Genomic DNA, 27,627 nt, shown 5'->3' on the forward strand with positions numbered 1-27,627 from the left:
CGCCAGCCTGGTACGGTACAACTCGTCCACACACCCGCACGCACACACACACACACACACACACACACACACACGCACACGCACACATGCGCGCACGCGCGGGCCGCCCCGCCGCCGCTGCGGCTGCCATGGATATCCGCTAAAACAACACAGCCCGGCGGCGCGCGCGCCCCGCGCCACCACGCAGGAGTGGCCCCCGGCGCCCCGACCCTCCTGCCCCACCCCCACGCGCCCGGCTCGCCCGGCTCGCCACCGTCGCCAAACGCCGCCAAACGCCGCCACAAGCTTCCTCCGCTGCGGGGGCCACAGCCTCGAGTGTCATTCCAGGGACAGCACCACCTCAGCCACGCTCTCCTACCTCTCTGTCCAGCCGTGTCGTCCACCCCCCCAACCCCTCGTTCATCCTCTCCCTGCCTCGTCCACGCTCCATCCCGCGGAGAGAGAGAGAGAGTGGGGGGAAAGCGCCGAACAGAGCGCGCAGAGGAAAGGCGAAAGTCTGCTCTCCTCACCCCCTCGCCTTCCTCCTCCTCCTCCTCCTCGTCCTCCTCTCCACTCGGTGTCTCCATCCTCATTGAAGCGCCCCTCTCTCCTCAGCCTCACAGGATTGCCCTCCACCGCCACCCCCGGCCCCGGGAACTGAGGCCACCTCAGTCCACTGCCATGTCCAAAAGCTTGAAAAAGAAAAGCCACTGGACTAGCAAAGTCCATGAGAGTGTCATTGGCAGGAACCCGGAGGGCCAGCTGGGCTTCGAACTGAAGGGGGGCGCCGAGAACGGACAGTTCCCCTACCTGGGCGAGGTGAAGCCGGGCAAGGTGGCCTATGAGAGCGGCAGCAAGCTGGTGTCGGAGGAGCTGCTGCTGGAGGTGAACGAGACCCCCGTGGCGGGACTCACCATCAGGGACGTGCTGGCCGTCATCAAGCATTGCAAGGACCCGCTTCGGCTCAAGTGTGTCAAGCAAGGTGAGCGCCGTGGCCGGCTGGTGCCGCGCCGCTGGCGGGACGCCGGGGGGCGCAGGGCGCAGGGCAGGGTGGGCGCGCCGGTCAAGGTGAGGGGCTGTGTGGCGCGCCGCAGGGGGAGGGGTCCTGTCGGGGTCTCCCGGAGCCAGACCCTCCCCAAGGAGTGGGGTTCAGTGGGGGATTGCCAAGAGGCGGAGGGCGGTGTGCGGTGTGCAAGTGCAACTTTGGGTAACTGAGACCCTCCGCTGTGGAAGGTGTCTGGCCTGGTCTGACCTCCGCCGAGCTCCTCGCGGCCAAATGAATGTGCGTCAGTGGCAGCGCCAGCAGTGGATGGAGAGATTTTGGGCAGGAAGAAAAGGAAGGGTGGGGGGAAGAGGAGGAGGAAGGGGATCGGGAGGGCGCAGGGGCATCCCCAGCCGGACGGTGAGGGGCTCTGGGTGATGCAGATGCCCAGGGTTTCCCCTCCTCCCCACCGTACCCCGGGGGATTCCCGCGCCACTGACAGGCGAGGAAGGGAAGGGACGCCAGGCTTGGGGCGCTTTGACGGATCTTCTGTAACTTTTTCCCTGCCTCCCCCCCCCTCTGGACCCCCTCCCCCGCCCCGGTGGTGTCATGTGGGCATCGCGCGTCACGTGCGCACTGACTAACCCAGCCGCTCGGCCGGGGAGCAGGCTCCGGAAGAGCGGGCGCCACTCGGGGCTGCTTCCCCTGGGTGACCCTGCTGGACACTGCCCTCGTGGGCTCGGGAGTCCTCCGCCACGGGTGGCCCCCTGGCTCGGGATTTGGGGGAGCCACGGGATACAGTTGCCGGCTGACTGCAGCTTAGGCGCTCTCAGCTCCTGGCTCACTCGCGAGTGGGCTTCCGCACAAGGTTGTGTTGTGTGCGGGCTCGGAAGGAAAATTCTGGTCCTGGGATGGAAGTTTGGCTAGAGGGCAACTTTAGCTAACATAAAGCCTATCTGTTTTCCTCACCGCGGAGTGGACACCTTTTGCTAGCCCCAGGAGCCTTTCGCGTGTGGCATGGATATATGTGCGTGGGGGTGGGTGTGTGGGCGCGCGCGCACCACGCTCTCGTGTCAATTGAAGGGTGTTTGTCAACCTGACATTGTCTAAGGTGGAATTTGAGCCTGCTTGTGCCTGCTCCCTCCACGACCAGTAAAGCCCATTGCATGATCAGCTAGCTACCAAGAAATGCTCGCAAGGGAGGTGCTTCTGGTTATAAGTTTTCTCCGAAACACTAGACAAACAGGAGAAAAAGAGAAGCTTGATGCGAAGTTTTTGAAGTATAAATTACCATACAAGACAGTGTCGTTGGGGGTTGTTGAGTACTTGAGAGACGCTGTTGCAAGCACTCATTTGTAAAACAGCTGCGTACTGTATGGCACTAAAGAATGTACAAAAATGATAATCATTGGGTGTTGTGCATATCGTCTGTGAAGGTCAGGAAACAGGAGGTCACGAACGTTATAATTCAATGTGGAAAAGATACCAAATTAAAAAAAAAAAAAAGTCTGGTTAACCTGGGCTGTTTCAGAGGGCAAAACCAAGACAAGCATAGGCAAACTTTTAAACATGGACTACCTTCATCTTTACTTTTATTTTTTTTTAAATGAGTTTTCTAATAGAGCATTCCAGAAATCTTAGTTGCAGCGCCGGTTGAGCCCCCCCCCCATCATTGTGGTTCCTCAGTTTTAGAGGCCAACATGGCCATTTAGGGGGACATGGACTAGGTGGCACCCGAGTCCTGTTGTGATCCCAGCTGAGGTTGGAGTTCTGTACTTTATTCGGAATGCAGTTTCTTTTAGATCTCGGGAAATGCATACACAGAGAGCGAAATGTGTAGGTGCAACTGTGCATTCTCACAGTTCCAGGTACCGCAAGCTCCATTAGTGACTTGTTGAATCACTGTTGACCCTCGCCACCCACCGCTTGTGGCTGCTTTTTCCCTCTGGAGTGGAATATACGATCCTCTCTCTATACATTCTTTTTTAAAAGATTTATTTTATTTTCATTGGAAAGGCAGATATACAGAGAGAAGGAGAGACAGAGAGGAAGATCTTCAGGCCACTGTTTCACTCCCCAAGTGACTGCAGTGGCCGCAGCTGAGCTGATCCAAAGCCAGCAGGCAGGAGCCTCTTTCAGGCCTTCCACGTGGGGTGCAGGGTCCCAAGGCTTTGGGCCGTCCTCTACTGCCTTCCCAGGCCACAAGCAGGGAGCTGGATCGGAAGTGGGGTGGCTGGAATTAGAACCCTGTACCCTTATGGGATCATGTGCAAGGCGAGGACTTTAGCTGCTAGGCTACCACGCTGGGCCCTGTGTATTTTCTTTACATAGGTGCCGTGTATGCATGATTCCTCTAAGCCATTCCTTTGTTGAAATCACTCTTTGTCGAATAATAGTTTTATTTTACTAATCATTGTAAACAAAACGACACTTTAAGAAAGTACCTGAAATCTTGTGCCTCAATGTACCCATTTTACTTGCTGGGAAGTCATTTAGAAATGCTTCGTTCAGTGGCAACATTTGTGGAAAGTCGAAAAGCCAGCATTGTTACAAAATTGAAATATGGCTTGCTTAGCAGTTGTATTTTAAAATATAATGAGATTGATTTTTGAATATTCATTCAGCCTTTGGATATTATACTGAAGCAGGAGCTTAATTAGTTAAACTAAGGCAAATTTCATTATTTAGGTTTTGTTTGCTTGAGTCGTTTTGCAGAAAGGTCTTCGTAATGACACATTATCACACCTTTAAAAGGAGATGAGCTGCTAGGATTTACAAGACGCACCATACAAAATAAACGTGTTGTGGGTTTTCCAAACTTGAATGCTTCTGAAAGAAGGTTTGAGAGCTGTTGAATGAAACAGGGTGTTTCTTTTAGATTTATGCTGTTTTTAACTCACATATATGAAAGCGATATTGTATTGTCATAGCAAATTATTTTAAACAAATGATATAGCTTTTCTTTTATAATAATCAACTTTTCTGATAAAGTTATGTTCCAATATTTTAGCCTTTTTTTTTTTTTTGGCTTTAGCAGTGCTTCTGACACAGCTGAAGGAAGTTTCCTAAATAATGTGGAAATTTAGTGGATGCTGCGTATCATTGTGTTGTGTCTGGAAAAGCTGTAAAGTCAGCAAGGGTCCTAAGAGGTTTTGCTACGAAATGAAGAATGGAACACCTTGAATTATGTTAGCGCTTTATATTTAAAATCGCTTTCCTTTTGTTGTATTAATTCACTGTGGTGTAATATTATGCACACATTTAGCAAGAATCCTGACACCACACAGAATTTGTTATGTGTTTGATAACCCAAACAATACATGAAAGTTACGCGCTGATTTTAGGAAAATGCCTCCTTGTGTTTTCATTCCGAGACTTCCCCTTAAAATTACTTGGCAACATTTCAGTGTGAGGTGTGAAGGGTATCGTGTTTTGCTTTCTCCCTGGGCAGGCTCACCCTTCTGACTAAGGAGATGCTCAGCTGTAGTTGAATAGCAACTCAGGCAGCACGTGGCAAGCCACAGTTATTAAAGAATAACTACAATCCATGCCTTTGCCTCCTACTCACTTCCTCTCTGTCAGAGTGCCAATTTTGCCCAAGCGCCGCATGTTGATAATCTGACAGGTGCTCCATACCAGGTTAGTCCCAGCCTACAGGGATGAACCTGGACCAGTCTAAACCGAATGAGGTAATTCCGCTCCACTAACAATGAATAGTTTGCGAAGCAACTTTAACTGACTTGTAGTAATGGAAAGTGAAATCCTTGGCGGGGGGAACTATTTGAAAAGATCCAAAAAAGAATGTTTCACCTTTCTGTCTGTGCCAGTTGCTGCCCATGGAGGTAAGGCAGGAAGTACCTGCATGTATCTCGTGATCGTGACGAGAACTAACCAAACGCTGGAGCAAGGTAGACTAGAATTACAGAGGTCTACTCCTTGGTCAGTGGCTGAAACCGGAAATCCAAATGCAGTCTTCTGTCTTGACTTGTGATTGAGATGATAAGGCACTGGACATTTTGGTGTTCTGGTTCTGTTCTGGGCTACTTACAGCAAAAGTTATTCTGATTTCTGTATCTGCAGAGTGTGATGAAAACCGATGTTTCATTCCTGTTGTATTGTTTTAGAGAACAGAAATGAGTATCATGGAAAAAGGGAGGTACATTGGGAAAAGTCAAATCAAGACGTGCTGTCATCTCACACAAGTTCTAGATTTCTAGGTACTTCTCTGTTGCGTCATTTCATTTTTCTCTGGTAGGGTTTCTGTTTTAAACGCCACCAAATTTTTTTTTTTTTTTTTTTGGTATAGGAACGAGAAAAGGTTTTTGGATGAGTTCTGAAGTAAAATATGCAGGAACATAAATTTATTTTGGCATTATCCAAGAAATGACATAATCCAAGAAAGCAAATCAGCTATAAAAATATACCAACAATGCATGCCAGAACCAATGTGACGTTTTTAAACACACACACACACATACACACCGTGTGCACTCCATAATCAATGTTCCAACTTCATTTTTCCAGGGCCAAAAATTACTGTTAAGTTACACTTTGGCATTCCCTGAGCTAGGCATTGGTGATGAAAAGACAGTTAATGCATCGTTAAAACGATTAAGGCATCATTGCGTTAAAGATTGAGCCCCTTGCCTTCCTGCATGAATATCCCATGCATTCTTCCAAGGACCCATCATCTCTTTAGCTGTAGGAATATCCTTCAGGGTCATGGGAAAACCTTTCCAATTCTTCTGATTACTCTTTAATACTTCACTTATGGGGATCAGTTTCGGACAACTCATCTTGCTTCAAGAACTGGACAAGTAGGCTCAGTGGTTAAGATGTCACGTGGGATACCCGTATCCCACAGCAGAGCGCCGCCCACATGGGCACCTAGATTGAGGGTTCATCTTTTCATGTTGAGCCTGGTTCAATGCCAGCTGTTGCAGGCATTTGCGGAAGGAACCAGTTTTATAGAAAATCTGTTTCTTACTGTCTCTGTCTTTCAAACAAACAGTAAGCAAAACTTACTAAAAAAAATTAGACAAGCAGATTATGTGCTTGGGAGCGATTGCTTCCTTGTGTTTGACGTGCCACTCCACAGTGACAGAGCGGGAAAAGTGACACTTGGTTTTCTATTGAGACTCCCTGCAGGACATCCTTTTTTATAGAATGCTTTACGTATTTAGCATTCTAATTTGGGATACCGAGGGTGATAATCCTTGGGCTGTTTTTTTATCGTGGATATGATTATTAACGTGCTCATTTTGCGTTATCCTCGGTTTTGAAGGCTTAGCTCCATTCCAGGATTACAGGAAAACTCCCACTTCACATTTGATTACATTCATTGAAGGCTAACATTGACTCTACGGGGAAAGCCTTTTTCAGCATCCCAGTCAAACCAGAAGAAACCCAAGCACCGTTTCCTAACCTTGCCTGGGTTCACACAGATTGCCCAGCATCACTCAACGGCCACCTGGCTCAAAAGTCCACACTCTTCACTTTGCTGAATTATGAAATGGAGTTAGGACAGAGCAAAGAGGAAGAAGAAATGCATGCCCTAGTCAGGTGCTTCACCCTGCAGAGTAGCCGGCGACAGGACTCAAACAACTTGCTTTTTTTGGTTCAGATTCACTTTCTGAAACCTCACAATGACTGATAACATTGGCATTCCTTCCTTCCTTCTGTTATTTTCCAAATCGGCATTATTCAGATGCTTAAAGATCAATTACTAATTAGCGCTGAAATCGTAAGCATTAAAAGGATTATATTTTGTATCCCTCTATCTCAATATTTCGGAGTATTTACTAACTTCAGGCATAAAAAGAGTGCAGTAGCACTGTGTTAAAAGGCAAGAATCAGATACTACAAATCACAAAACAATTTGAAATTCCCCTTAACAGTATTTCCGTGCCTTCTGAATTTTTAAAACAAATGCTATTTTGAGAGTGTAAAAAACCTTATTACATTATCGCTACATATATATATGAGTGTTGTTCACATAAATCAAACGTTTTTTGTTTATTTCCTTTCTTTCCCCTAGGAAACTGTTACTTTTTCTGCTATGGTTGACATAAAATTGGGATTTGTTTACACTCAGTGGCATGCAGATACATTATAAATATTGCGTTTCTAAAGTGTGTCTACTGGTGACATGCAAACCTGAGGCTCTAGCTCCAAAGACCCATAATACCCCAGGTGTTACATTTTAAAATGTGCATCACTTATTATATTTAGCAGCACTTAAGTTACAGACTGATTTATTCTTGCCTAGTAGCACCCGCTCTTGCCTTCTGCTGGTACCAGTTATTACGATTCTTTCCAGCCTGAACAAAGTTTGGCAAAAGCAAATGCAGAGACAGAAATGGGGGGAAAAACATACTATTCCCTCCATCAAATGTTCAGGCTTATCAGTCTTTATTTAATTGCAGAAACCATGTATTGTTATACAGAGTTAGCAATCTGATATTAACATTTTCTTTGGCATTACAGACATTCAAGTATATGCAGGCATGGCTTCACAACATGATGTAGGTTGGCTTTCTGTTGGCTCCAACAGGTTAGGCCATTCGTTGTTCTGTGTTTCAGAGGAGCGGATGGGAAGATGGGCTTGGATTTGATGAGCTGAGTATTTTGCATGTGTGACGTAGGAAATGGCAGCTGGTATCAGTACATATGTGTCATTACTTAGAATGTAAACTATAGTTTTAGTTAGGTACTCATGTCATCATGGAGACTTCTGCATAGCTTTGCTTATCATGTATGCTGGGGAATGTCAGACAGCTGAGTATGTGCAGCTTGTAAAACCAGCGATTGAGTGAGTCAAGAAACCCATACGCATAGGTTATATTTCTTTTACGGTTTTGTTTGTTCGGTGCTTTTACAAAAGAAAGCTTATCTTGTATCAGATACTGAAACAATTTGATGGGATAGCTACAAGTTGGCTTTCCCCTATAATGGTTTCCTTGCTTGACCCATCTCACAAATGATTATCAAAGTATTCTTCCTGCAACGGCATGCAGCATGATTGCTGTTTTCCCCGTTGAATAACTGCTAAAGGCCTGACATTTAGATGGTCTCACAGTACGACCCAGCTTATCTTTGTTTGCATATATTTGATAAGATTTATGTATGCGTGCATTGAATCACAGCCATGCTAGAAAGGTTACATTTTATCCTACCTTTTCTCCTGCCCTTAAGCAGAAATATTGTCTATTGGTTTTTCTTTCTAATTTTCTTTTGCTTAGCTTTAAAGCAACTACCTTCTTTTATCACTCCTTGATTGGTCATTAGAGGTGAAACTTCCATGCTGTTCTTTGCTGAGTTTTATTAGTACCTTATACCAAGCCACAATGAAACATGGCTTACATACATACATAGCAGCTTCCTGTTTCATAAAATCCTCTTCTGGGGCATTCAACCTCATATATGTTCCTAACCTCTTCCCTTGCTGTCCTCTTAAGTAGATAATAAATATTTATTGGTTGATCCGGTTATCTGTTTTATCCTTACACTGACTGTTCAGAGAATGGAATCTATGTAATGCACTTATATCTGACCCAGACCATAATGATGTTTTTAAATATTTGGGTAATAAGACTCTTTTCTTTTTTTTTTCTGGAAGATAGTGAAGTTGGTGAAAGTAAAGAATTCTTTGGAAGTACTAAAGTTAACTGCAGAACTATTCTGGTATGCAGGTTGAAGTGACCTAATTTTCAGAAGTTATTCAAGAATGCACTTATATCATCTGGCTCCAGGAGACAGTGGGAAGGCAGCTCTGATCGAGCTAAAAGAGAACAAATGTCTTGCATTTATACCTTGAGGTAGTATTCGCTTACACTGGCATTTTGCCAGATGTTTGGATCTGTGATTCAGAAGTAGTCTCTGTCGAATGGTAAGCTCCGAAGGGAACTGGCTTCAAAGCTCATGTGCCAGATACTTAGGCATTCCTGGTTAGCTTGCCAGAAATTACAGAGATAACATGTAAATGACCAATTTTCTTAGTCAACTCTACTTATCTATGTAGGCATTTCTATAATACAGTATGCCTAAGCAGCTAGATAACCCACATATTCCATTTAATTCCTCGGGACAGAAGATATTTAGATGCAGTAAGAAAAGGAGAACAATGCTAATTTTTAAATTTTCTATCCAGGAAGTAGATGGACGTGCATTGGCCTAAGGATATACATTGTAATTTTCTTTTATACATTTTTATGCCAGTTTTAGCAGTTGTGCAATGAAGATGACAAGACAGAGAATGAATAGAAGAATAAAAAGCAGTAAAAGAGGATTTAGGAAGGAGAGCTTGATTTATTTCAGCACATGAGTTTTCAATCTAACGGTCCATACATTTGGCTTTGGAAAGTGTTCAATTAACCAAATTGTCTGAGTGCTGATTTTTGTCTATTAATTACCATACTGAAGTGGAGAGATTGTAGCAAAGCTGTTGGCACCAATCCCACCGGCTCCTTTTCCCAAACTCAACCATTGCATCTTAAGAGTGCGTGAGTCCACTCTCAGTTTGGGCGGAAGAAGACAAAGAGACACGACGTGTTTGAAGAACACCCAAGTTGGATTCTGTTGAGCACAGCACATGGAACCATGGTTGTGTTTCTTTGAAAAGATTCTCTCTGTGACATGATACAATGCTTTCATTCAGCTTCAAACAATGGCTCTTCCTGGTACAGCCTTGGTTTTTGCTCAGTGATTCTCACAATGCTTCCTAGTATAAAGAGAGGCAAATGGTTGTCGTAAACTTTGCTCTTCGCGATGATGGTTACCCTCCCACTCTCCCTTTTATCCACTCTCTCCTGATCCCTCTTCTTTGTGGTGACCTCTGTGCCTTATCAATATACTCCCAAGTAGATATCCCAGAAACAAAAAAAGTTATCAGATTGATTTCTGTTCGTATTACCGAGAACAGAAAATCATTCAGAAAATGTTACTTTTGTAGCCAAATGTATGTTTATTTATAAGTAGACTTTGAATTAGTCATGAAAATGGAATTAAAAATGGCCATTTACTTTTTGCTGTAAAATTTGAAACCCATGCAGTTTCTTCCACTATACCTTTTTCTTGAACAATCTATTGTTCTTGTACAGTTCTCGTACTCTCTATAGGCTCAGTGCAGCTAAGCTGACGTGCATGTCAGCTTTGGTATGTTTGTGCTCTTTCTGCATGGGAGGACCAGGAACAGTCCTCCTCTAGCTCTATGGCTTGCTGGAAGTGAAGTCATTATCTAAAAGTCAGGCTATATCCAACGTTGTTCCTTCTTCTCCAAATAGGGACTTTGATCCTAATAACCTAGTCACTGTGTGCACGTTTGAACTTGATGCAAGGCTGAAAAAAAGAGAGAAGACGCTATACTTTTGGTGAAAGGCTCTATACAGTGACCATGGGACTTTTCTGTCTAGCATTATTAACCTCCATGGCACATATGGCCTTATTTGGGGAAGCTTAAATATCTTGAATTTTAAGAGGCATAAATCAAAATAAATATAATATTGTTACTTTAGTTTTACTGTGGTTTTCCTGAAACCAACTCAAATATTGCATATTCTTTCTTCAGTTTCCCTCCCGTTGATTTTTAGACTATGTGAATCTATCATGCTATTTCTGTTTTAGATGAGAATGCTAGTTTCTATTGCACATTGCTACTACCAGCTATGTGGTCTCAGATTTCTCTTAAAAAAATCATTAGAGGACTACTCACAGCCTGTCATATATTTTGTCTTTATTTGTTTTTTATTGGAAAGACAGATATACGGAGATAAGGAGATAGAGAAAGATCTTTGTCTGCTGGTTCACTTCCCAAGTGGTTGAAATGGCCATGGCTGAGCCAATCTGAAGCCAGGAACCAGGAATCTCTTCTGTGTCTCCCACGTGGGTGCAGGGTCCCAAGGCCTTGGGCCGTCCTCTGCTGCTTTCCCAGGCCACAAGCAGGGAGCTGGATGGGCAGTGGAGCAACCGGGATAGGAACCAGTGCCCAAATGGAATCCCAGCACATGCAAGATGAGGATTTAGTCACTAGGACATATGGGATGTTGGTGCTTGGAGGTGGAGTACTAACTAGTTGAGCCAATGTGTCAGCTCCTAGAATGATGGTTTTATTAGAATTCAGAAAAAATGTTTATATATGGATATACCTGGTGAAAATTACCCGAACCAAATAGAAAAATAGATTACTCTCCTTACTCTTTCTAGATTTTGCTGATTACTCTGCCTCTGTATAAAAATATGTGTTAATTACCATATTCCTTGTCTCATTTTACTAAAAATTAAAAGCAACAGCATAAATTATAAGGATATTTGGGATTCCTCATAATAGAACATTTAAAGACAGGCCAGACTCCTGGATTGTTTTATTGAATGTCTAAAAACGTATCTTCTTTCTCTCGTCTCTCTTCATTGGATATCACATATCCTTCAAGTGGATGTGGGAAGAAATGATATAAACCATATACCATGCTTACACACTAGCTAAATCATTACAAATATTTAAAACTCATTTTTGAATTATTTATTAAAAAACTCACTTCCCCAGGAAAACCGTTCCTAGATTCTATCACGCTTGACATATTCCCAACTTTCAGTACACAGCAGTATTCTTCTGAGTATGTAGTATATTGCTTTGTGAAAATATTATTAAAGTGTAATTTTAATTTTTAAAGTTTGTATTATTAAGTGAATACAGAATGTTGACATTTCCCCGACATCTGTACCTCTATGTAAAACACGAATGCCTGCCTCGTGACTGTGTCCGCTGTGTTGTGATGAAATATGGCGATCCGGTCACAAAGGTCGAATGTAGTTTTGCTTTTTGAAATTCATATGTATAAAAGTTTCAAAGCAGTACTAAAGTCAGTTACGAAAAAGTACAAGGAGCCGAGCTTTATCTTCATATTGTGTTCATACGTTGTTTCCGTAATGTACCTTGGTGCTATAATGTTTGCAGACATCACAGTTATTACCAAATGATTTAGTTTGTTAATGATGTAAGCCAGTCTGTGAATCTGTTTGCTTGTATTCAGTTTCCTTCTTTTTTTCCCCCATTTTTATTTCCTGTATTGAAGGTTACGCATTATAGTCATTCAAATTGGAAAGCTTCAGTGATGTACTATACGCTGGCTGTGACATGAGAGAACATCATCTTGGGTGCCAAGAATTCCTCTTTGTTTCAGCATTGCGCAGGCTTCTCCATCTACCTTTTCATTCTATGTTTATTGCCACGGGATAGTTCCAAGCTTTGTTTCTGATGGAGCCTTCCAGAGTCAGGCAATATTTTTGCACACTGGGAACCTGGCTTCGTTCCCTAGAGCAAAATCCGTATTGGGAAAACCTCCCTAAATAAGATCAAGCCAGTGAAAAACAAAACACCCACCACCAGAAATAAAAATGCAAACTGTGGATTCAGCCCTCACTGTCTGACATTGTGCAAAGCTGTGGAACTCTCCGAGCTGTATTTTGTGTCTTTTGTGAGGTGCGTAGAATAGGATAGGCTTAGTTTATGAATAATGTTTATTCTGAATGACATGATACTCATTTTTATCATTTTTTCATGTGTGTTTACTAGCTCTTGTTTGATTTAGTGAAGAATTATGTAAAATACCCAACTTTTTAAAAAAACAAGCACCCCCTTGACTACGGTCTATTTTTTTTAAGGATTTATTTATTTATTTGGAAATCAGAGTTACAGAGAGAGGGGGAGAGAGATCTTTGATTCTAATGGCTCACTCTACAGATAGCCTCTTAGACAAGAGCTGGGCTGATCCAACATTAGGAGCCAAGAGCTTCTTCCAGCTTTTTCATACAGTTACAGAGGTTGAAATACTTGAGCCATCTTCCACCGCTTTCCCAAGTCCATTAACAGCGATCTGAATTATAAGTGGAATAGCCAGGACTTGAACTGGCCATCCATGTGCAATGCCACTGCTACAGGAGATGGTATTACCCACGCCACTGCTCTGCTGGCCCCCAAATGTATGAATTTTTAAAGAAAATGAAATTAACTTTTTGGTCAAATATGTTATCTGCTACATGTGATGTATACCCAAGTATAGCTCATTATTTGGGTTTACATCAAGACCTCCACAATAAAACCAAAAAAATCCTGCCCTGACAAAAGCCATAGAAGAAATCATTTAGGTAAAGTCAATTTGAGTAAGAGTTGAGCTAGAAGCGTCCAATCTGGGTTTAAATAATTTCACTCTATTGACTAAAGGTTCATGTAATATTCATTAGTGTATCACAACCAAATAATATTCCAGTAGTGTTACTTGCATTGCCAAATGTTATTTCCTTTACTATGACTTTCTTCCAGTCTGCATTCTTTGTTTCAGTGGCCTTCTTTTGATGTTGCGCTTGGGCACAGCTGGTTGGCGTATTGTAATGGAAATAAATGGGACAAGCCTTAGAACAATGAAACAGCCCCAATTTGTTTAAATTGTAGTGAAAGCTCCTTGAGTTCAGGTAAAAAGAAATGCAAGAATATGAGGGTACTTGAGTATAGAAACCAGAATTTAGAAACCAGCATGTTGAAAACACATAAATGTCTTAGCCTTACTGACAAGACGTGACAATGTGTTTCTTAATCTTGTGGTACTGAAGTGTAGAACCATTAAAACAATGTAAATGTTAAAACTCAGTCAACCTGTCAGTGTTTTCAAGGACATGCCCTGCAGAATTTTGACTATAATTTCCATTTTATATCAGTATTTCTGAGATGAAGGCCCACCATGTTAGATAGAACAACTAGATAGCCACAGAGTTGAGCCATTTATACAAGTAGATAATATGACTTTGGTGATCTCAATTCCTTACGCTTTTAATTTTCGTCATTGTTAATCAGAAATGTTTAAAAGCAAAATAATTGTCATGCTAGTACTGATTTATCCAATTTATTTTTTTAACTAATTTGTATTTAACCTGTTAAGTGGTAATTCTCTCTATTTTACAATTTTATAGACCTGGAAGGCAAATTTGCCCAATCATAAATATCTGTTACTTGTGATTCATTAAAAATAAAGCTATAGCAAAAATTATCTAATGCAATATTGCTAGATCTAGCTTAAAATGACATATTACTAGAACCCCAAATCCCTCAACAAAAATAAAGTATGTCATTTCAAAATCCAGATTAAACACATTTATCTTTGATTCACAGTGTTATCAGTGCATGATAGAATTGCAGTAGTTATCTGGATAAATAAAAATGTCATACAGGTTTTTGGAATCAATCTATTACAAATAAACTAATTTTAATAACTTATGCTGAAGTGGTTTTTTTTTTTTGCTTTAGTTTTTAGTACACTTCTTAAAAACATAAATATTGTATCAACTGAGTGTGGTAGAAATCTGAACGAAGCCGTTCGTCAATGGTTTGACTTGAGAGCCAGTCGGTCTACACTGTGCAGTGTCCCATTTCAGAAAAGCAACGTGTTGGTGAGCAGTGCACACAGGGAAGCACAAATCCATGGTACACTTTGAAAAAATAGCTCACTGTACTATAGTGCAGTCTCATCCTCACACAAGCCCCTGTGTGTGTGCTGCACTGGTGGGAGTGTGAACAATTTAAAGAATACTTAAGTAGGTAGGTTTATTGGATTATATTTTCCGAAATGGCCTGTGACTTGACACAGTCAGGATTATTGCATAAAGATTTGTTACGCTTAAAACATAAACAGTATTTTTACTTGACGTCATGAAACTTCCGTTACAAGTATAAAAATGCATGTGTTATGATTTATAAAGCTTCATTTGTGTGAAGCAATATCACAGGCAAGAATATGGGTGAGGGATTAATATGCTTGCCGTGATTTAAAAGCAGTCCTTTTCCCCATTATACATGAAGTGTGATTGTATGTGGATATGTGTCTATTTGTGTTTGTGTAGTTTCGTCTCTCACTAAATATACAGTCATTTTAAGAATTTTCGTTGACTAATTTTCTAATGAGCTGCTGTGCTTCTGTTACGGTAACCCAACATTCTGCCTTCTTATTACTGTAATTTCCCATCTTAGCTACCTTAGTTACTTCTAACTTACTCCAATAACTTTTTAGTTGATATCCTTAGCATTGACTTTTCACGCATAGTACACCTGCTATGCCATTGGTCTTCCTAAAAATGCTACTTCTATCAGATTACTTCCCAACTCGAAAGTTTTCCTTGCCTCCCAATTCCCTAGAATACCATATCCCAGCTCCTCCATCAAACATTCATAGCTTTCAACAGTCTGTTTCCCAGCTATTTTCCCCAACACCCATCTATGTGAGCCGATCAGCACATTTGTTGCCAAGTTTTCTTTGGCCTACGATTGCATTTTCTTTGATCTCAGGCAACACTTTCTGCTCATATGCACTTGCAGGCCAAGGTACGACTGAATCAGAAAGCCATTCTTCAGTGTTTTAGTCATGGCTGTGCTGCAACACTTCGTCAGGACTCAAGCAACAACGAAAGCTGTGATTTGAAATATTCGTGGTGCCACAAAAGTGATTATGCCAGCCATGCCACGATTCTGTTTTATACTTATCAACCTTCAGGCAACCGAGGTTGTTGGCTCCAATTCATGCACAACTTTTATTTCTCATACGACTTTAATATTCTTTAATTTATACCTTCTCCACTACTCTGCCATGGTTTATTACCTCTGCATGCCTTTGTTTTGGAAATGTGTTCCTCCTAAATTATTTCTGCTTACTTTAGCTGACCTCCAGGTGCTCTGGCCCGTGTCCTGCCCATATCTTCTGGACATTTGATCCTTACTGGGTCGTAGGGCAGATTAACTTTTCGTTGTCCCAGCACTCTCTCTGTTGACTTCCGTAGTGGTTGTACTAGCCTACAGTCCCACCAACAGTGAAGTAAAGCGTGCCAAAAGGTGCTCTGTAGAGTTCTGAATGTAGGCAAATCGCAATTCCGTTTATGTTTTTGAAGTAACATCCATTTGGTATCAATAGCAGTTTAAACTTAATTACTGCGCAAACCACAGTAACACAGACCCATGTTTGTGTTCGAATGTCCACCTCTGTATTATCTAGAAATGCAGCTGTTTTAGGGTCACTGATGTATATTTTGTTCTGCTTTCGAGGACAATAGGATCAGAGCACGGTTTGACAAAGCTTCTCGCGGAAGGAACCAGGTTATCTAAAATTAGGTTAGACAGTCTGCTACCAAGAAATCAAAGCTGCCTTATATTTAGTTCCGGTGGAATATCCCGCTGTGCTTTGATGTGACCATAATATATCCAGTTGGACCAATATGAGCCACTCAGTAACTCCCTGCCATACATTTTCAAGTATAGGCGGGTTGATGTTTGGTTTGAACATGGAACTCTAAGTTATTTCCCATGTTACCAGAAGCTACCAGGATTCATTTGGATCTTTTGCTTGGCCCTGTCTTGCATTTGCTCTTCCAGCAGTAAGGCAACTATTTAAAAAGTTTAGGAAAATTTTATGTAACAAAGCATGTTAGCCTGACCGGTTTTTAGGGAGGTAAGTGGTTCGTGCAGTCTTTCTGTCTTGTTGATGATTTAATGTTTCCTTATAGAGAGGAATCACCAAAGGATGCTTAGATGGAAGCCCGAGATTAATTCCTGTGCGTGCTAGAGAGATTTCTGTTGTCATTTAAATTAAAATAGCCACTTTAGGGTTTGGAGAAGACTAGAGCTTACAAATTCTGCATTCTATCTCAACTTAGACAGTTTCAAGAAATAAAAGAAAAGCTTAAATTCTGTTTCCCTTTCGTCTTCATTCTTATATTTAGTCATAATAACCTTTCACCTTATGATTAATATGTATTTCTTGACTTTTAAAGTAGTGTGGCTAATGGGCCAGGAGCAGGAGCCTAGCGGCTAAAGTCCTCGCCTTGCACATGCTTGGGATCCCATGTGGGTGCTGGACCGTGTCCCGGCAGCCCCGCTTCCCATCCAGCTCCCTGCTTGTGGCCTGGGAAAGCAGTTAAGGGCAGCCCAAAGCCTTGGGACCCTGCACCTGCGTGGGAGACCCAGAAGAAGCTCCTGGCTCCTGGCTTTGGATCTGCTCAGTACCAGCCATTGAGATTGCTTGGGAGTCAATCATTAGACAGAGGATCTTCCTCTCTGTCTCTCCTCCTCTCTGTATATCTAATTTTCCAACAAAAATAAATAACAAATCTTATAAATTTTTTTTGAAGTAGTGTGGTTGAGCAGATTTATTACAATGGTGAACTTTGTCAAAATCTGATATTCTAGTTTGCTCAGGGCTCACTTTTCCCTGTAAAGGAGAGAAATTCTCCAAAAACACATAAGAAGGAGTGAGAGCTCATTTAGTTAAAAAAAAAAAATGTGAAGATTGTCATTGATTTTATTTTTCATTTACCTTTTAAAGAAAATTCAAAAGACACATAAAATTATATATATATGTATGTATGTATGTATTGTATGTCATGTTTTTTTCCCCTGTTAATTTAAATGACAAGTGAGACCTATGGAGAGAGCTTTCCCTTCACTGACTTTCTCCTCAAATGCCTACAGCAGCCAGAGTTGATTCAGTGTAAGACAGGATACTGGAATTCCGCCGGAATCTCTCACTCAGGTGCCAGGCACCCCTTACTGCACCCCCAAGATGTGCAGCAGTAGAAATCTGAACTGGAAACGGGGTTGCCAGGACAGTCCGTGGGTCATGGGCTGTGGCCATCCCGAATGTTGATTCACTGGTTTTGCATGTGCCCAACCCACATTTGTGATGTTTGATTCATATAAACATTTTGGCAGGTGCAATGAACATGTAAGATATCCTTGAATGTTCAGTATTTAAGGGAGAAAACTTACAAAATCCTACCTGATGGTGTTTTCTTTCCCTTGTAGAGAACAAATATGTAGTGCGTGGTCTATGGCCACTCTACTGTACAGTGGGACACCTGACATTTTCCTGTCATCCTGTAACGTAGTATCTACTGGTCAACCTTCTCCCATTCTCAGCTTCCGAGTGTCACTTCTATATTATGAAGTTTTATGCGATCACCCTTTTCCCCCTGTAGTTCATGTGTGAATGAGATCATAGGATATTTGGCTTTTTGTGCTTGATGCATTGCAGGTAACATAACAGCCTCCAGCCCCATCCATATTGTTGCAAATCGCCAAATTCTATCCCCATTGATGACTGGTACTGTAATTTTGTCCTGCATGTCTACCCTATTTTCTCTATCAGTTCATCAGTCGATGGGCCTGAGGTTGTTTCCCCCTTTTTTTTTGGCTCTTGAAAGTAGTGCTGCAGTACATGGTTTTCTATCTCAAAATAGTAATTTCTGGTTTCATGGCAGTCCCGTTCTTGCTTCTACATTTGTAGTCTTCCTTGTTTGGTGATTTTTTTTTTCTCAAATCATTTTCTTTGATTTCTTCATTGCTGTTTTTGCTGACTCTTTCATAGATTATTTTTCCCTTTTTGAATACCATAAGACAAAAATCTTTTGATTGTGACACACTGTGTGATGTCTGCTGTAAACTTCAGTTTTGTTAGTTTCTTGTTCCTAACTCTTTCTGTGGGCCAAGTGTTAACTTACACATTTATGTAAATTCCTTCATAGGTCTAATGTGTGTATGACCCTGTGACGTATTGTTGTTGTTTTTGTTGAACTCATTTCCCTTTCATTATTCATTTTATCCCCTCCATCATAGGATCAGCCTGCTCAAGTTTTTTCGCTTCTATTTCTGTCATTTCTAACCGTGAAATTATTATCTGTGATCGAGAAGCTTCGAAAGAGATCCAGTCTGGACAGTGTAGTCCTGTTTTGAATGATTTCTGTGCAACATTTTGTTCACTGTGTCTTAGAGATCCAGGTTGATATGCACCACATCACGAAGTATATTTTATTAGGCAGTATATAAAACAGAGTCCGTCATAAAATGACTATCATGTAGAGCTACTGTAAACATAGCTGTATTTTCTTAGGATATGTGCTGTGGAGGAAATAAGGATTAAGCATTGAAATCGTATTATTGCTCTCATTCTAACAGTAGGCAAAAACATTTGGTAGTAATAAAATGGAATTGTATAGTAAAACAAGGTTTCCAGGCTAAATTGTGTCTATTTATAGAACTTAAACCAGGGCATGATATTAGCTATGTCACAGAAGCCATGCCAAGGTGAACAGGCTAGGTGGGGGGAGAAAGCTGAGCTGTGACGGTTTTCAAATGCTACATGCTATAGAAGTATATTTTTATCTATACTCTTTGGGGTGATACACATGAATTTAAAACATTATTATAAAAGCATCAAATCAAATACACGCATTTGTCTTCATTTCATATGCTATGCGGAAAGGGAAACCCACTGTTGTGATTATTTTCTTGTAAATGTCTTCAAAAATAAATCCGAATATATTGTTCTTACAAGTGGAATGTTTTAATTTTAGATGCATTTGAAATTTCTGGTTTTTTTTTTTTAAAAAGAAAAGATTTGTTTTATCTTTATTGGAAAATCAGGTATACAGAGAGGAAGAGAGATAGAGAGAGGAAGATCTTCCATCCACAGATTCACTCCCGAAGTGGTCACAACAGCATGAGCTAAGCCCATACAAAACCAGGAGCCAGGAGCCTCTTCCAGGTCTCCCACATGGGCACAGGGTCCCAATGCCATCCTCAACTGTTTTCTCAGGCCACAAGCAGGGAGCTGGATGGGAAGCAAGGCTGCCGGGATTAGAACCAGCATCCATATGGGATCCAGGCACATGCAAAGTGAGGACTTTAGCCGCTAGGCTACTGTGCTGGGCCCTAGATATGTTTACATTTCTATGTTAGGACATACTTATGGTTACATTTTTTAGTTCTTAACAGAATTTGCTTTTCCTAAAAAGAGATTGTGTTTGATTGGAGAAGACATGATCCTTACAACTGACTATAACTTCATAAATTAGTCCATTGCAGTGATTATCAAACTCTCCTTTGGAACTGTTAAGAAATGTGAAGTCGTTTTCCCGCATTCTCAACAGCACAAAAGTTAGAACAAACAGGCCTAAGTGATCCTGCTCACCTTTACTCAACAGGGAATCTTACGTTTATATCAGATCCTCTGCTGGATTCTGTGAGATCGAAAAATTCTTATTGAGGCCTAGCTACTTCCAGGTAGGAAGCTGAGATTCGGGAGTTTGCAAATCAGGCAGATCTTGTAGAAAGTCTCTCGAATGATTTTATTTCTTCACTAGCCAGATATCCATTCTGCATAGAAATGAGTATTAATATGGGGTCGAGATTTCACAAATGTCAACTTATCATAGTGATCCTAAAGTAATTTTGTCTTCCACTATTATTGCATTTTACAAAACACCCAGGAAAATTCTTTGTCTTTTAAAGAAAATGTATGTTGGCCTTCTTTTTGTTGCTAGTCTATTTTTTTTTTTCTAAACCAGCTATTAAAACTATCTGAAAATCATTGTTATCACTGTGCCCTGAGTGAGGAACGTCTGGTCAGTCGAAGGTCATTTTGGAGGGTATTTTTAAAAGCCCAACATAATCATTTGGTGTCTGTTTTCCTCTGCGTGTGTCATAAATCCTTCCTTGCAAAAGTCCTTCGTTTTAAGAGGCGCTTGGAGCAAACTGTATTAGCTACTGACCTGAACTTTCTTTTCGGCTTTGTTTTCTAGCACTTCCATGGAAAGGGGCAAGGAATACTCAGTTCTCTTTTCTTCCCAATGCTAACCAGATAGCTGGAAAATATATATCCGATGAAGGCAACAGATAAATGAGTCCAGCAAATTTACAAAGTAATTATGTGACTCAAAAGCCGAAAATTCAGGTGCGGGAAAGATAGAGACTTGATGAAATGTCTTGGCAGAGGAATTCATTTGCAAGACATCACATACCTGTTTCTGGACAGAAACTCTTTGAGTCTCTGTTCAGCTTCCCAATCTGTGAATAAATTGTCTTCTAAACTGGTGGGCAGTTTGCAATGCAGCCATGTTTCCATTCTTTCTCTAATGGACAATAACTCATCGGTCAGGAAGCTCTAATACCATTTTACCTCACTTGAATTTTTAACATTTTTTTAAAAGATTTTATTTATTTCTGTTGGAAAGTCAGTATACAGAGAGGAGGAAGACAGGAAGATCTTCCATCAGTTCTCAGTTGATAAATATGCTTAAAGAGGCACACTTTATCCTCTATTCTTTCTTTTTTTTCTTTTTAAGAATTATTTTATTTTTATTGGAAAGGCAGTTGTACAGAGAGGAAGATCTTCCATCTGATGTTTCACTCCCCAAGTGGCCGCAACTGCTGGAGCTGAGCCAATGTGAAGCCAGGAGCTAGGAGCCTCTTCCAGGTCTCCCAGGGAAGTGTGGGGTCCCAGAGCTTTGGGACATCTTCAGCTGCTTTCCCAGGCCAAGGCAGGGAGTTGAATGGGAAGCAGGGCTGCCGGGATGACAGCCAGTACCCATATGGGACCCTGACACGTTCAAGGCGAGGACTTTAACCACTAGGCTGTCACGTTGTGCCCTATCCTCTATTCTAATTGAATATTTTGGTTGGAGTCATTCTGACCTTAACACTTTCCCCACATTATAAACTTTCAAAATAGTTAGAGTCCCTTTGAAGTGTTTTCTTGATCATGTATCATCCTAACAGTAATGTACTGTTATGTTTTAATATGTTACAACTTGTGTTCTTTTGTTTGTATCCTGACTTCATGTAAGCCCATCAATAGCTAGATATGGATTTCTACTGCAAATAAACTCTATTGCCATACTGAAAATGTCCTTAAAATATACTGTTTCATAGATGTGCATAGGAAATATGAATTATTAGGACTTCAGGTTTTTTTTTTTTTTTATTCAAGTGACCTTGAATGATGCACATGTTATAAGCACAGAGCTTGGGGGAAATTTCTTATCCTAAATTAACATGACTTGGTGACTTGCATTATTCTGAACTTGTCATAAACTGCTAAAGTGCTTCATTTTCCCACTGTGGTTACAAGGTTATTCTTGTTTCTGAGTAGAGCCCCCCAGAGGGTAACGTATCTCTTAGAGGCTTGAAGGGTATTTTGGACTCCGAAATACTAGATCAGTCGATCATCAAGGAAGGAAAAGATATTTTCTCTGACCCAGTTTATTTAATGATTAAAACGGAACTTAAAAGTTTAGTGTCTAAAATTACTCTTGATATTGAGTCTTTATTCAGGTCCCACAGAACACATTTAAGTTCAGTACTTCTGTCGACTTGAAGGTCTAGGTAAAATGGCAATCTGCTTAATAAGAATAAACGCCACATCTTGACACACAGAATAAAAAATTCAAGGGGATGTATATTAACTGTGTAATGGAGACTGTCATATCTAGCAGCATGCTATTTAACTTCACGACATTGTAAATTTCTATTATTCTCCCTGTTGTTGATTTTGTGTTGCAGCTTTTCATTAAAGGGGATGTACAGTAACTGTGAAATGGAGACTAACATATCCAGACGAGATCGGGCGCGTTCAGGGTGGTATGGCCATAGACAAGACTAACATATCCAGATGTGAGGATACAATGCAGTATGCATCTCTACTTCCAGACAAAGATGGGCTCCCAATGAAACTGTTTACTGTATCTTGACAATAGGATGCTGGACTCTCTGTCATTGTCCATGCCCGCAATGATGGACATATGACTGTGTATGGGGGCACTGTACTATAGTAATGATATAGGGGAACTCAGTGAAGGGGGAGGGAATTGGGGAGGGGATAAGGGAAATCCCAGGGCCTATGGAACTGTATCATAAAAAGATAATAAAAAAGTAAAAATATTTAAAAAAAAGAATAAAAAAATGTGACATGAATTCTACAACAGCAAAGTTAGGGTTGCATTTGAACTTTTGTTTCCTAATACGATGCCTCTCGCTTCAGCGTTAATGTTTATGGCTATTTTTTTTCCTTTTAATTTGCAAACTGTAGAATTTGGTCTGCGCAGCTCTCTAAACAGTCTGTCGCTGTGTTCTTATTCACCTAAAACATAAGAGAAAAAGTCTAATTTGGACTCTTGGAGAAGGGAGAGCAGGTTTCCACTGGCCTCCTTCCTTCCAGCTAAGTCCTCATGTTTGCATGTTCTGGAGCAAAAGTACAAATGGAAACAGTAGTTTAAATGACTTTAGGATAGAAGTCAAAGTAAAATTATAGAATTGAACAGACACATACCTGTTTTTTGTTTGCTTTACAATGCCTGAAAGGAGCAGATTCAGGTGTACTATTTTGTGATAGTTTACAGGAGTTAGACTGTAATTCCTGGTCATTGGGCTTCTGTTCTCGTCCTGCTTTGGCTCTGTCCAGTATGATAAGATTCATGTGTGTGCTGGCCACCTTGGACTCTATGGCCACACTGTAAAACTCCATGAACCCAGAGCTGTGAGCACCCGTTTCCCTCTCCTGGGCAGCAGTGTTGAGAATGGTACTTAGAAATGTTGTGTCCTGGTCCGATGTCCCTTTCTGGCTGTTGAGTCGTTGCACAAGACTGAGAGAATTAGAGTGTGCAAGTGGCTACCGATGCTTCTTTAGGTCAACCTTAACATTGTCATCCCTAAAAAATTAGGAGAGTCAAGGAGACCCTTCTTCCGTTTTCTTATTGGCCCTTGAAACTTCCTCTGTCTTCTTGTGGCTAGATTGAAGCAGATGTTGAAATGCTACAGTTTTCCACAATGAAAAGTGCGTTTTCATTTGTAGAACATCACGGCATATATTGGTTTGTGTCACTGCAGCTGCTCGGGTTTTGCATAATATAGGGAGAGCTGACAGATTTCGTGTTAGACTCATTTGATTTCCGTTTGACTCAGTTTATATTCTGAAGATACTTTCCTCCGTAGTGTTAGCAGTCACCCTTGAAATGGCCAGCTTGAATATCAGAAGGCTTCTGCGTGTGCTTGGAAGTAAAATATGGATGTAGATTTTGAAATTTTCATTTCTGGCAAGCACAGTGCAGGATGTGGCCTAGTTTCAACATTGTCTGTTTGAAACAGAAATTCGGGCAGAATTGAAACCTGTGCTTTCTGGAAAGGGTTCATAAAATTTTGATTCTGGTTATTTTTGCAGCTAAAACCGGTATTCCTATAACTCTACCTGAATTTTAAAAATATATTTTTATACTATCGACATGTGTACATTTTTGGTCTATAGCTTCCGTGTTGTGCATGAAGATATTCATGTGCTCAGAAAACTGACAGCTGATCTATCACTTTTTTAAATACTAAGATGTGTTCTACATTTCTCCTTTTTGCATCCTGTTGATAAACCTGACAAATAGGCAATCACCAGGAAACAACACTTGTAAGAAGCCGTGAGAGCACACTTTGGGGCTGTTCCTCATCTTTTTAAAAAGTAGAAAAACACTGTTGAAGGATATCCTAATTTGTAATCACACATTGAGTAGGCACAGCAAGCAAAGCAATAACCAGTTGTCTAATGTGTTATAAGTGTATGCAAGTGTGTGTGTTAGTCATTATTCACAGTTCCATAAATTTAATCATACTCTGCCTTGATAGAAACCCAAATAAAGTAGGTGGCCTTTGTTAGATAGAATTTATAGAGAAGACAGTCAAGGCACAGATTGCCTGAATGATTTGGCCACAGTTAATACTCTAGAACGCCTAAGTGGTAGAACTGAAATTTCAATCATTTATTCTAATTTATTCCGTACATAATATTCCCATTGGAATGTTATGCCATACACAAGGAGCAGTAACTCAGTAGATACTGAAAATATGTTTAAAGAAAGAACATAGTGGAAAGAATATCAGTAGTTCATTTTTCTGTGAAATTCTGAATGTGGATAAGCGCACCAACTTAGAGAAAGGGGTTCTGAACTTGGCTTTGCCCCTGAGCCACTCAGCTGCTATGTACCATCCAAATAATGTAGCGTGAGTTTCTTCGTATTCAGAAGATCTAGAGTGGTGCTACCTCTGTAAATTGACATGAGGATTAATCCAGTATTGTCTAATTTTTTTTTTAAGTTTAATAGCTTTTAAAAGAGCTGTATAGGAAGTGATTTCCTGCCTTCTCCCTGTGTTTAACGTCTTGGATGCTGGGTTTTAGTTTCTCAATAAAAAATGGAAAGATTCGACGAGATTACTCTATCAAGTTTTCATGTTGTCGCTGTAATCTTGCGGTTACCCTAAACATGACGGTTTTAGGATAACCCATTAACTCCTTAAAGCTAATTTCGTCTCAGTAATTTCATTAAAGCATAACCTTGGATGTTCAAGACTGTTTATACAGTTAATTGTGCAGAATTATGAAACTTTAAATATGATCTACTTATTCCAAGCGTAAAAGACATTTTAAAGTTAATCATTTTCAGAATTCTGAAAAAAATTGTTTTGCATAACTGATCCTCATGTTCACAGCATTTGAAATGACAAACATTATTTTATTTAAAATAAAGCTAAGACACAGCTTCCCTGAATTTTGCTGACTTTAATTTTGCCTTTTTGGTTCAGTTCTGGTTCTGGCTGCTCTACTTCTGATCTGGCTCCCAGCTGGTGTGCTTGGAGGATGGGCCAGGTGCTTGGGCCTCTATATGCATGAGGGAAACTGGGAAGAGTTTCCTGACTCCTGGCCTCTGAGAACTCAACTCTGGCCATTACATCAACCATTTATAGCATCAGGAGCATCTCTCTCTCTCTCAGACTCTGCTTTTGTAGAAATAAATATCTTAAAATCAAACCTTTGCGTTGTCATACTCAGAAGAAGTATTTCCTGTTCTATTTGAAAAATGTCGTCTTAGGGACTATCTAACCCTGTGTGAAGGCACCCTCTGAACAGTGAACTTACCGCAATAAGCTTGCTGTATTGTTTCTGCATAGGACTCATTTACAAAAGAAAACTAAGCGTGTTTCAACCAGAACTCCAAGAGGATAATAATCCGTGTATTTAGTCATAACTCAGCATTTTAGAAATCCGGGTCGTTATTTGTGCTTTGTCACTGTTTGGAACCTAATCCCTAAAGCTAGCCTGGCATTTAATCGACATCAGAAGATCGGGGGCACGTGTCTTTCTCCCAACCTAATTGAAAGTCAACACATCACAGGCAGGGAATATGGCATAGTTAGGGTACGTTGGCAAATTACAGCTGAGAGCAAGGGCGCACTGTTGGTCTCTCCCTTGTTTCGGCCATCCTTTGCTCTTGCCTGAAAGGCGGTGTTAGCAGAATTGGATTGGATATGTAAGTGTTAAAAATATATTTTATGGGCCCAGCCTGGTAGCCTAGCAGCTTAAGTCCTTGCCTTGAATGCTCCTGAGATCCCATATGGGCGCTGGTTATAATCCTGGCAGCTCTACTTCCCATCCAGTTCCATGCTTGTGGCCTGGGAAAGCAGTCGAGGGTGGCCCAAAACCTTGGGTCCATGAACCCACATGGGAGCCTTGGAAGAGCTCCTGGCTCCTGGCTTTGGATCGTTGCAGCTCTGGTCGTTGTGGCCACTTGGAGAGTGAATCATCAGATGGAATATCTTCCTCTCTGCCTCTCCTTCTCTCTGTATATCTTCCTTTGCAATTAAAGATAAAAACATCTATTAATGTATATATATAAAGGTTAAAGATTTTTATATAATATATTTAAATATACATGATTAAAGACTTATATATAATCTTTAATATATAAATCTTTACATATAATCTTTAATCTTTTTATATATAAATCTTTATGTATAAATCTTTAAAATCTATAAAATTTATAATCTTATATAATTATATATATGCATATATATCACTTACTATACCATAGAACAAGCATAAATTGAAAGTTCAAATATTACGGCACATTAAAGCATTAAGGATTTTTAAAATTAGATCATAATCTACCATTTAGCCAAAGGACACATGGGGAGAGCCCCAGCAGGTGTGTCCAAAATCATGCATCTTCAGCTTCTCTGATGGTTTTGTAGGTTGTCCGTTTCCAAGTGCAGTCTCTCTACCCAGTCCTGACCCAAGACAAGGCCGTTGGCACTGCACTTCTGGATCTGAACCTGTAACCTTTAGGAAATAGGCCAGAAAACTAATCATTCCTAGGTAAGATAATATGACGGATCTAGGTGAGGGAAGGGAAATCCCTGATTCAGTGACCAGAAAAAGCGTAAGAATAACAACTATTTCCTGAGTTCTGGTAAGAAAATGAGTGTCTGAAAACATGGACTATTTTGTCTCATTTGGGATTCTTAGAAAAATTTGATCTGAGTTTTAAGGCAAAAAAAAAAGTGCTATAATTCATAAAGTGTTGTGTCTACTTGTGTGTCTACTAATAGATCAATTCTTTTTAACTTGTAAGTCCCTTGATGACATTTGGTCTTATGACAGGGAAAATAGATAGATCAGGAAAAAAATTTAGACAGCCTCAATCTTTTGCATGAAAAGTTTGTCTAAATGAGCTCACAGAAACCATATGTGTAAATTCGACTACCATTTGAAGGCAGATAATGACCATGAATTTCCCACGGGTAGGATTTCAGTGGTGCTCAAAAGTATTTAACTGGTATGGAAAGAATTGTTTTAACTTTAGGGAAAACAGCTTCCTGTCCACATGAATTAATGACTGATGAAAGGCAGTACCGCAGAGTGGTTACCCAAGCTGAGACTGTTCAATTATACAGGGCTGCTTTTCATCGGGGGAATCAGAGGACGTAGTGACATTGACAGATTGGGGTTTAGTTTCGGGACGTGCCCCTCACAAACATCAGGAGCCCA

General features: G+C 40.8%; 1 protein-coding gene across 1 annotated transcript in view; it reads left to right on the plus strand.

Moving 5' to 3' along the window:
- The first annotated feature begins 660 nt into the window (after window positions 1–660).
- Window positions 661–27,627, plus strand: part of MAGI2 (membrane associated guanylate kinase, WW and PDZ domain containing 2) — a 783,782-nt gene continuing 756,815 nt past the window's right edge. The window contains exon 1 of the mRNA XM_040971367.1: window positions 661–961. Coding sequence (XP_040827301.1) covers window positions 661–961 — 301 coding nt within the window. The remainder of the gene's footprint in view (window positions 962–27,627) is intronic.

This window comes from Ochotona curzoniae, unplaced genomic scaffold (assembly GCF_017591425.1).
Source record: "Ochotona curzoniae isolate NIBS_2020 unplaced genomic scaffold, NIBS_Ocur_1.0 contig_21, whole genome shotgun sequence".
NCBI lineage: Eukaryota > Metazoa > Chordata > Mammalia > Lagomorpha > Ochotonidae > Ochotona > Ochotona curzoniae.